Below are 11,110 nucleotides of genomic sequence, written 5' to 3' on the forward strand. Positions count from 1 at the left end.
GTAATTGGGTAGATAGTCCTTCCCAAACCAGTGGTTCCTGTTTACATTGTCCAGTTATCGCGATGCCCTCTCGCATGTGCGGTAGTAATGCGTGTTCAGCTCGACGTAGAGTTTCATCATGATGCCGTCTCAGCTCCTCACTCCATGCATAGTCTGAACTCAAGCCAAGTTTCTGTTTGTTTGTTATCTCGGCTTCGGCAAGATGTATGGCCCGTAGCGGGGAGCCGGATAACCGCCCCCGCCTTTGACCGGCCGTTTATCCACAATCCGGTGATGCCGAATGAGGGCCCGTCTTTTGATTGGCATTCATCGGCCTTCGACCTGCCGACGCCCGAGCTTGGCTCCTTTGGGTAGTACTACACCACGAATTAACATCCTGGTAGGAGAGACATGATCGTCTTTGCCCTCATGCCGTCTTCCGCCCTTGCTGCCGACACAACAGCAACGTCTTGCCTGACATGCCGCCATTCCGTCTTGATTGATAGCATCAGTTACGTCACTTCTACCATTTCCGGCAGAGGACAACTGTTGTAGGTACTTCCAGGGAATGAATCAGATGGAGGTGATTAGTTATAAAGATGACGGCAGCTGTCATGTTAAGAAGCTTCATTCCAAGCTCCAGCATTAGCTTGAATTCAACCCCCCTTCCAATCTCCACCAAAAGCTACCTTGAACGTTCACCACCATGGCCCCAGTCTACACCCTGGCCGAAGGTAAGCCCCCGAGTCTCAGGGCCGCAAGAAAAGCAACTCAGCATTCTGCAGGGTGCCCCCAGCCTAGCAACGCAACCAGTGTCCAGTTGCGGAATGGCTCCGGCGGAGGTCTCGTCCTGCTTCAGGACACACAGCTGCTCGAGACCTTGGCACATTTTGCTCGTGAGCGAATTCCTGAACGGTAGGCATCTCGACAAATATGATCTACCATTCTATCTCTAACCGACTCTCTATCTAGTGTCGTTCACGCGAAAGCAGCAGGGTATGTCCCTTATACTCTCTCGAAAATTCTTCTGACAAAATCAGCGCATACGGCGAACTCGAAGTTACAGATGACTGCTCCGACCTTACCTCGGCCAGCTTCCTCAGCGCTGTCGGCAAGAAGACCAAGTGTCTTCTTCGCATCTCGACTGTTGGGCCTGAGCGAGGATCCGCTGATACAGTTCGCGATGTTCACGGTTGGGCGATGAAGCTCTACACCGACGATGGCAATCTTGATTTTGTATTCAACAACACGGTACGAGATCCTTTCCACAAAACAAGATTCGGAGTTGACGTAGAAAGCCTGTCTTTTTCATCAGGGATCCTGTCAAGTTTCCATCTCTGAACCGGTCTCACAAACGGCATCCCAAGACCAACATGCCGGATGCCGATATGGTATGTCCTGATTTGAACCAGTGACTCTCGCTCGATACTGACATGGCATTAGTTCTGGGAGTATGCTAGGGTGATGTACCCCAAACACTAGGCACAGCTGACATTCTACTAGTTTCCACGTCGGCAATCCTGAAGGCATCCACGAGCTCATGCATCTGTTTAGCGACCGTGGCACTCCAGCTTCTCTCCGTACTATGAATGCCTACAGCGGCCACACTTACAAGTTAACCAAGGATGTCCGTCTCCCTGATCTGTATCTTCCATACTCACCTAACGCGTGTTGCTCCAGGATGGTTCTTTCAGCTACATCAAGATGCACATCAAGAGCCAGCTTGGCGTCCAGAACCTCGATCGAAAGACCGCTACGAAAATCGCAGGCGAAAACCCCGACCATCTCGTACACGACCTATTCGAAGCGATCGAGAAGAAGGACTACCCGAAGTGGGACGTGTTTGTGCAAGTCATGAGCCCCGAGCAGGCCGAGAACTACAAATGGAACATCTTCGACATGACCAAGGTCTGGCCACACGGGGACTTTCCTCTTCGCAAGATTGCCCAGTTGACTTTGAACGAAAACGTGAGTCTCGACGCCAGTTGGATTCAAGTAACAATGCTGACCTGTATAGCCAAGCAACTACTTCACCGATATTGAGCAAGCCGCCTTCTCACCTTCAACCATGGTTCCAGGATGGGCGCCATCTGCTGACCCTGGTGAGTTCTATAGACAGCCATCACTTGACACATTCGCTGACACGACCTAGTCCTCCAAGCTCGCATGTTCTCGTACCCCGACGCCGCACGTTACCGACTTGGAACAAACTATCAAATGCTCCCAACCAACGCTGCAAAGTCTCCAGTCTACTGCCCATTCCAACGAGACGGCTTCATGAACTTTGGAACCAACTACGGCGACGACCCGAACTACATCGGCTCCATGCTCAGGCCTACCACATTCAGGACGACAGCCGTCGGGGGCACGGTTTCGCCTACCTTTACCAACCACGAGAAATGGGTTGGAGAGGTTTCCAACTTTACCACCACTGTCGGGCCTGAAGACTTTGAGCAGGCAACTGGACTCTGGAAGGTTCTGGGAAGGGATAAGGGGCATCAGGAGAGATTCATTGACAATGTTGCCGACAACATCGCAAACGTCAAGAATGACAAGCTGCGGAGCATGGTTTATGGCAAGTCGAGGCCACACGTGCTAATCATTGTATTCTCGCTAATTGATTTTACCTGCAGATCTCTTTTCACGGGTCGACTCGGATCTGGGTGCGCGCATCCGCGAGGCAGTTGGGCTCATCAGGTCCAGAGCTTAGCTCCGTATCGATGCGGTCCATTCATAGACGCGATGGAGAATGGAAACACAAGGCTAGAATCGAATGGTGAAGGCTTTCATGATACAGAGATGGGATACGGAGTAGGCGGTTGCGGATATCGAGATGCAAGACAGCGTTGAAGGGAGTTGATATTCTACAACACAAGGTTCGGACAGGGGTTATTGTGCCAAAGCATTTCACGCAGACGCTTTTAATCTTGAGCTGTGAGAATTCAGTCGTACTCTCACAGTCTTGTTCTTGCCAATGGCTTCTCCAAAACACTGGGTTCAATATTAAAAGACCACAATAGCAGTGACTGTCAAGAGTCCGTCTAGAAGCCCAGGAGGCTGGGGCACACCGTCGGCCCGACTCACTCTGTTTTCTCCGTGATGCTATTGGCTGTGTAGTCCTTCCGCAAGAGGACATAGTCAAGCCATCATCGTCACTCTGATTGTGGGCGCGGAACCCCTCTCGCCAATCAGGTATCAACGGCGACACTTGGGGCGGCCAAAAGGTGAGACTAAGAAATGAGGCAACGCATCTGCGAGTTGTGACAAAGTAACAAGGCCAGCTGAACTCGACGCCCAGATACGCATCCCCGTCACCGCTTTATCTTGGCTTGTCCCAGAGGCCGACTCATAATGAAACCCCAAACCATCGAAGCACCTCGCATGACAGCTAATGCCGATTGGGTGTGTCCAACTTTTTATCATTGAGGGGGTAGAGATAATAATGAATCCGGCGTCCATTCCTCGTCGAATGCATCAAATCCGTTACTTTCAGTGCGACAAAGAATATTCAACAAGCATCGTTCAACTCCATACCGCACACCGCCCGTCATGGAAGCCATAACCCCCGTCATGTTCCGGATGTACTCCATGTTGAGCCCCGTTCTTGCACTCGCGTCAAAAGTAGAGAACAGGGCCGTGTAGAGATTGTCGATAGATCCTTGCCACTGAGGTCTTGATGAGTCGAGGAACATGTTCAAGTACGAGACCAACTGAGCGTCGTAAGATATGTGACCAGACAGGTCTGTAGCAGCATTGGAGTTAGAGGTCGACTGCTGCAGCAGAATACAAATAAAGAACAGGCACGCCAGCCTCGTAAACTCGGACTTGGTGCAGGCATCCTGTCGCACCGAGCCGGCTTCGTTTTGTTTCAGGTGCAACTTCAGTAGACCCAGTGCCTCCTTGATGGCGGGGAACAGGCTTGCCCCGTGAGCGTAAATATCTGGCGAATTAACTCTAAAGGTTCCTACATCCTGGACAAATGACAGCAGCCATAAGCAGCGGATGCGGTGAAGATTGACCGTGTCGCCCAGGATGGGATGCAAGTGGGCGTCCAGATGTGGGCTTGAGAGCTCCTCGATCTGATTGGAGCAGTCAAACCACGACGGCTTAGACATGAGCGATACCCTTACAAGTGTCAGCTATTATGAGAAACGAGGATGGATTGGTGATGTTACAAGAATGTCGTGAGCCCAAGCCGCCAGTTACTCTGAAGTGCTTCTATCCCACCACGAGCTTGGATCAAGTTTGAGAGGCCATTATAGTGTACATGCCATTCAGCCTCGGTTCCCCAATATCTCTGTCAAAGAATATATCAGTATTCAAGTGGGAATCATTCCTCATTCCTGTCGTACCTCATAAGTCAGCAGGCGCAAGACGGCGGCCAGCACATCATCACTTAGAGCACGCCCCGGATCATCCATCCAAACCTGTACAATCCGCACCGCTTCAGCCTTGAACTTTAGCGCTTCCTTTGATTGGCGAAGACCCTGCATGCGAGCCAGGTGGGCAGCTGAGTGGGCCATGATGGCATTGAAAGATGCCGCGTTGGACAGGTCAAGCGGACACCAGACATCGCGCATCGGGTTGAAGGCCTGGCTGTGCACGTCGTCAAACATCATGGTCGCATACGTGCTCAACCCTATAGATTGTATCAGATTAGATCCAAGAACGGCGCCGTTTCACATCGCTCACAGTGATGGAGAAGCTTGTGATGCTGGCTCGTGAGCTCCACTGGAAACTGATCAAAGGGATCCAGTCGAGCCGATCCTAGGGCGAGATTCATCCCAGACATTGCCTGGCCAGGCACTCCGTTCATCATTGAGTCCATGTCATTCCCAAACATGATAGGATCAAACATTCCTCCACCGGCTAAAACGGTGCTATCCGGGTTTGTTTCGGTCGTCTCGGTCGAGGGCTGCGAGTCGGTCGCCTCGCTCGTTGAAGGTGTCGGTAGCAACACATGTTGTGGTCGGTTTTCTCGTTGCCTTTTGGCGAGATCTTTCTTGTGTCTGCGCTGCCTCCAATGCTCTCGCATGGCATGGCTTCGGGCGCCATGCTGATGAGGCGCGACAAAGGCATATTCTTTCTGTGGAGGGCTAGGCTTCTGGGTGTTTGGCGGTGTCATTGCCCTAATAGGCCTCGTGGGTTGTGAAGTGAAAATGGATGAGGACTATTAAACGGCGGGCGACAGTTTTAATATAGGCTTGTTAAAGAGAAGTATGGAGGGTGGCTGTCTTATCTTATGTAATTAAGGGAAAGCTTAAAGTTAGGGGTGCTTCGTCAGGGACCTACACTAATGGGGATGCGGGGCTAGCCGTTTTCTATGATAAAGGAAAAGCCCTAAGCTAGCTTTTAACGTTATAGAACGAAAAAAAAAACGACAAGCAGATGGGAGCTTCATTGTGGTGGCGAAAGACTTCAACACGCAATCCGCGTGCTCTACGATGTCAACGCAGCGCCAGGCTACAAACATCAGTGCCGTCACATTGAACTTGCCGTGAGGATGCGCTCGAGTAAAGTCCCCAGCTTTTCGTACAGCGTAGGAGACATCCAATGTCATGTTCCTGTAAATGAAGTCCCCGGGCTGGCTTGCGCGAAACAGGAATCCGTCGCCTTACAGCAGGCGGACCGTCCAAGTTCAGTCCATTGCGCATGCCGGTAGTTCAAGCTCATCTAGGTCGGGCCATCTACCGTTGGGAACTCTTGAATGGCGGGCCAGGTTGGCACGTGCGACAGTCACCAAAGCGTGGCGGCCTCGGCTGAGCTGCGAGCAGCTGAGCCTGTTGGCCATTGATGTCGCCCCTTCGAAACCACCATGCCGGTTCTTGTCGATGCTTCAACGCAGAAATATTGCTTTGAAGTTTGATGGAATAGTAGACAATGGTATTCGAGCCCACAACGTCCCCAGATTTGGCCTCAAAAACATCCCCTTCAATATCTTCCACTGGGGCGGGTGGCCCTGTCAGCTTCCAAGGATGCCGCCAGCCAGTCGGGGTTTTGCGGGGAGCGTCTCCTCGATGTGTTCCCACGTTGGGAGGGCCGCGGAGGGGCCAGAATCAGGGTGGGACGTTTTCGTCCTTCATCGCCGTTCCCTGCATACTTCTCCGCGTAGCTTGGAGACACCATCGAGACGCCATCGACCGAGCCTGATTCTCCGAACATTGGAAGACTTCTGACATTGTGGCAGAGGCCAGGTCGGGATTGAAGGCAGGAACCGTTGAGGCAGAGGCAGTAACTGTGGCAGCAGAGGTAAGGAGAGTCGAGCCAGTGACAGGCGCCTGGCTAGCGGGAGGGGCGTTTACCACAAGAGGGTTGCTATTGTCTTCAATGACGAGTCCGCGAGAGACCGTCAGCCATAACAGCAAAAGATACAGCTATAATACATGACGGCATCAACACCCAATACCGTATCACAAGAGGGCTGTCGGGGGTCCCGGGCCCTTCGTTGTGGCCTTGGGAGGGCATCTCAGCAAGCTGAGAGGGATCGAGTTCAGTCTGAAGCCAAACGATGGCCACCTCAATGCGCAGCAGCATCACCTCAGCAGGAGAGCGGACAGTGAGTGGTTGTTCGAGCTACTGAAGTAGCCCTAGGACATGCTCTTCGATCTCGCCAACATCCCCGTTGTCTCTCAGGTTGGTGGCAGCAGCCTGGAGCATGATGAGATCCTTGGCCTTCGCCTCTCCGTCAGAAGGTGGGGTAGGGGCCGCCGACATGGGCGTCGGAGATCGGTAGTTGTCGTAATCCATGCGGTAGGGGTTCTCACCAGGAGGACACCAAGGTTGATGAAAATGAAGATACTTACCAATATGCTGCTCTAAGGATGATACTAAGAATACGACAAAAGATTTAAGGCTTTATTATAAACTTTGAGAGTATTACATCTTTTTATGATTATTATTTTATCATTTTTGTGCTAGAAACGTCTCTTCCTGACGCCCTACTAGATAATGGGGTTCTCCAGTGGGCCTAATTTGCCGCCGAGAAAGGGTACATTGGGCAAGGACTTGGTCACGATAAGAATGAAGTTATAACTCCGCTAAGGCGCTCTCCGTCAATCAAACCAGTAGCAATAGTAAAAGTGCCTATCTCAAAATAGCAGAACTAGGCAGGTAGGAAGTAATGACAACCATAACCTTCATGGTAACTCCTTCCATCCATCCACAATAGCACTCTCCAGGCGCCTATCAAGTCCCATAAACCTGGAATATGCATGGGCTTCACAGGTCGGACATCCCAGTCCAGAGCTATCCTCCCAGGTATGAAAGAGATCAACACCCTTTCTTATGCTCTCCTTCGAGCCCCTCAATAAAAGACTCAAGCCCAGCCCAGCCGCTCTCTCGAAATGTCGCAAAGATCAAGCCCCATTGTCACCCCTTGCTCAAAGCCCTTCACGCTCGTCCCACTCTGGAAGCTTCCAGACGGTACCCAAATCCCATTTGCCGGACATAACTCTCAAGAATGGCAATATCCCCTATCACAAAGAGCAAAACTGGCCCATTCTGCTATAGTTCAAGGAAGGTCTTCAGATATGCAAGGGCTCTGCCAGCCAAATCGTACGCCTTTGCATCGCGCTCGGCCTCAACTGCGGGTTTGGGACCCGGGGCCGTGCGAGTGGCCTTGACCACTTGTACAGCCATGAGTCGACGAAAGGACTGGTCGACACGCATGTAGAGATCTTCGTCCACGACTACAACCGCTTCTCTGGATTAGCTGTCTCCTATCCAACACTTCTCGTCGGATTGTGGACCAGCATCAACTCCAATCAGGTGGCACATGAACTGGGGCTACCCACTTGGTGACTCTGGGCTCCACAAGAAGGACCTCAATATCGTCAGAAGTGGCTCGCGCGAGCTCCGCCAATATTTCCCAGTCGCCTTCGCAATTGGCCTTGGCGTTATCAAACTCCTCCAGAACACCAAGAGCGTCCGGCGGACCAGTAACAGCAGCGGCCATGGCCTCCAGTCCTTCCAAGGCCCTTCCCCAAGCTACGTGGCATAGCTTGGGCCTTTGCGTAAGGCGAGCGATGATGCCTTGTATCACAAGGTCGGACACGACAGGATCCTATATGGCAATGAGCTGGTTTGCTGGATTCCTTAATGCGCGTGCGAGGATGCTGGGAATGGCGCTTGGCGGGATGAGATGGGCTTCGTTCTCCAACGGCATGCCTTCGTAGTAGTAAAACCCATCATCACCAACGTGCAGTTCAGCTTTGTCCCAGAAGCAAATATACACCAGCCATTCTCTCCGGCGCCGCATCTTCTGGACCCAGGTCTCCATCTTGTGTGGAAGAACAAAATGTTGTAAAGAGAGCGTGGGCTCGAGATCTGAACGCAAGGCCCAAGGTCTCAGGAACAAAGAGGCTGTGTCAAGATTAGGGACGGACTTATATGTCCAGATGGTCCCAGAAAAAGAGTCTGGGCCAAACTGCGATGTGGCATTTGGCCCAGGGACATACTGGAGTCTGGTATGACGGCATCCCTATCCAGAGGGAGCCGGGGAGCGACATCTTCCGGAGTCGTGGGCTCCCCACTCCATCTCTGCCTCCGACGGGGAAGGGGCCTGCGAGCCAGGGGGCGGCGAAAAGGTGATGGCCATTGTAGGTCGAAGATCGGGGCGCGGGAGGGGGGACTGGACGTCAGGGGGAGACGAGAGGCCTCTCGGGCTATCTTGCGGTCCCAATCCTACATCGAATATGTTAGTATCATGCGGATAACGAAAGAATATGTCATGAATTGATGAGGCTTACAAGATGCGCTCGATTGCTGTAGTGCTTCCTCGCGGCAACCTTGTCGGTGTGGCTCCAGATGCCGCCACACTTCATCCCGGGGATGAGATAGTTTTGGACCCCCTTCAACTTCGAAAAGAGGATGCTACAATTCAGTTCCGAGTTGCGGAGATGGGACGCAACGATACCCAGGTTCTCCTCCCTAGCGACCTCACAGAGGAGCTCTAGCCTGTCCTCGGCATCGTTCTCGTTAGCGGAGACTGAACGCAAGTCAGTCTGCGGTACTCGATACGTCTCAGGACTTCTGGAGTCCTACCGGGCGTCTCACGGCGAAGCGAAAAAGGCCCAGAAGGCACTCCGACAAGGGATTGATTCACGATCGGCAAGGGAGGAGGAGTCGCGGGAGAAGGAGCCGGGGGAGAGGGCGGCGATGAATAGGGCGGCGGCGGTGGTGGAGTGGGTGGTGGAGACGGCGGCTTGGGAGGTTGAGGGCATTCCCAATCCGAAAACGGAAAGGGGACCGCGGCACTGGTGGTATCGATGAAGGTTTGCGACATTGTATATCAAATTGGGAGGGTGCCGCCAAATGATTCAATGTCCTGATAAGATGAGGGATGAAGGAGAAGATGCATTCGTGAAGACATTTTGCATCGACGAAAATCTCACGTGATGGGTAGGCACCTGGTTCGGGAAGGAGCGGCCGCCCTTACTCAGCCCCAACACCAGCAGCCATGGATTGTTCCTTTGATTGGGTAATCTACCCATACTTCTCTTCGGTGACTTTGAGTGATAGCCGATGTCTGGCAGTGAGAGGATTTTGCGTCGAATGGCCGAGAATCGAGCAACCCTTCTTCAGAGAACGGCATCTCCCTTCATATAGGCCGAGTTTCGGGAACAGCTTCAGAAATCAAGTTTCTGGCGTACCATTAGTGTCTAATCCAACTTCAAACCAGCTGAAAGGCGACACCTTGCTCACGGATGACAGAGCAAGAGCCAGGGTCCTGGCTCAGGATGCAGTTGGTCGCCGTCATCGTCACCAAGAGCAGACGGACAGGCACAGCTGCCCGTCTGACCTCCTCTGTGCTTGGATAGCTCCCAGCTGGCATCAGCTCTCTCGAGGCAGCCTACCCTCGGGCATAAACGTTCATCTTATTCATCACAATCCGCAACTCTGCACAGTGAGTGACGGTGAGCCGGGTGATGATGTGTGCCGGCGTGGGTGGCGGGATAAGAGGGAGTGTCGGTGTGGGGGTAGCTTCTCGGGGGTGGAAAGGTCCTTTTGGAGTCACAGGCTGAGTTTGTATCAGTTCCCATGGGCACGGTGCCTTTTTCAACCACCTCAGCTATCTCATTGTCCATGCCCTCCCAGGAGAGCAAGCCGGTCTCGGGTGAAACGTCGAGACATACTTGGGGAGTGCGGCACGAGTGAAGACATGTAAAAGACGCTAGAACGGCAGAAATCCTTCGGTATCATTCATCATAGAAGTAGGCAAGTATAGATATGAAATGTGCCAATAAAATATAAAACTTTAGGCCATGATATCATTTACTGGTCGGCAAACTAAAGAAGACTTCTGACACTTTAGCTGGTATTACGCCTCATACACTTTGTGAGGCCCTTTGCAGCTTAAATATCTCACTTGGTGCTCTCTTTGAAGCCTAATTCAGGTAAAGAGTTCTTATTGACTAACGATTGCGATAAATATGGGTTGGTCACTCAGCAAGTATGTCTTCTCGCTTGCTGGATCAGTCAACGTTCAAAGCCTGTCTTGGCGTGGCTGCACGACCCGTATGACCTGCCTCGGGAGTTCTGAAAGAACCATGAATACATCTACGAACATATTGTTCATTATTAACCTCCGTAACACTCCATGCCTGGCTCATCGCACATGTGACCATTGAGCCATTAGTATCGACTCTGGCGAGGGAATCCGGTACATCGGGGGACATACAATCACATGCATCTCGTTTTCTAGTGAGTAGTGGTTCCTAAACTGGGTTCTAAGATAGGAACAAACCTTTCTGGTATAGAGTTGAGGTTAAGTTTCCGGAACCTTAATGGGCCGAGCTGGGCCAATACTAACCCTTTTCGCCAACTGGCCGAGGATAGGGTTTTGCGAGTGCATTATCACATATGCGAATGGCCAATAGATTCCCTTGAACTCTATCTAATAGAGGTTTGTCTAGGGATGCGTCTTTGGGATTGCTTGAATAGTTATGGTGCAGGAAAGTTACTCTGACCAGCTCGTATAGGAAGAAGAGCAACATATTGCAGAAATAAATCTCCTTCATGAGATCTTATCTTCCCTTTGGAGTACTTATACTTAGGTAATCTACAATGAAATACTTTGAGCTATTACTCGAAGACCAAATCTGGCGACGAGGGGACTGCCACGCTGCATACA

At 51.8% G+C, this 11,110-nt stretch overlaps 4 protein-coding genes across 4 annotated transcripts; 1 reads left to right on the forward strand and 3 right to left on the reverse strand.

Annotated features, from left to right (window-relative positions):
- Positions 1-685: 685 nt before the first annotated feature.
- On the forward strand, positions 686-2,829 carry MRS44_014146 (uncharacterized protein; the record flags this gene model as incomplete). Its single annotated transcript, XM_065618290.1, has 10 exons — positions 686-713; positions 765-894; positions 952-975; positions 1,020-1,230; positions 1,278-1,370; positions 1,423-1,430; positions 1,483-1,606; positions 1,660-1,947; positions 1,997-2,081; positions 2,132-2,829. The coding sequence occupies 10 exons, from the start codon at positions 686-688 to the stop codon at positions 2,827-2,829; spliced, it is 1,689 nt and encodes a 562-aa protein (XP_065474362.1).
- Positions 2,830-3,398: 569 nt separating this feature from the next.
- On the reverse strand, positions 3,399-5,104 carry MRS44_014147 (uncharacterized protein; the record flags this gene model as incomplete). The annotated part of the gene is made up of 3 exons (XM_065618291.1): positions 3,399-4,058; positions 4,332-4,618; positions 4,672-5,104. 3 exons carry the CDS (start codon positions 5,102-5,104, stop codon positions 3,399-3,401), a joined length of 1,380 nt encoding a protein of 459 aa, XP_065474363.1.
- Positions 5,105-6,035: 931 nt separating this feature from the next.
- Positions 6,036-6,726, reverse strand: MRS44_014148 (uncharacterized protein; the record flags this gene model as incomplete). The annotated part of the gene is made up of 2 exons (XM_065618292.1): positions 6,036-6,294; positions 6,557-6,726. The coding sequence occupies 2 exons, from the start codon at positions 6,724-6,726 to the stop codon at positions 6,036-6,038; spliced, it is 429 nt and encodes a 142-aa protein (XP_065474364.1).
- A 756-nt stretch (positions 6,727-7,482) lies between these two features.
- Positions 7,483-9,262, reverse strand: MRS44_014149 (uncharacterized protein; the record flags this gene model as incomplete). Its single annotated transcript, XM_065618293.1, has 6 exons — positions 7,483-7,681; positions 7,773-8,041; positions 8,177-8,340; positions 8,436-8,661; positions 8,727-8,965; positions 9,022-9,262. The coding sequence occupies 6 exons, from the start codon at positions 9,260-9,262 to the stop codon at positions 7,483-7,485; spliced, it is 1,338 nt and encodes a 445-aa protein (XP_065474365.1).
- Between the last annotated feature and the right edge of the window lie 1,848 nt (positions 9,263-11,110).

Source organism: Fusarium solani, assembly GCF_023522795.1.
Source record: "Fusarium solani strain SB1 chromosome Unknown bctg00000010, whole genome shotgun sequence".
Taxonomy (NCBI): Eukaryota; Fungi; Ascomycota; class Sordariomycetes; order Hypocreales; family Nectriaceae; genus Fusarium; species Fusarium solani.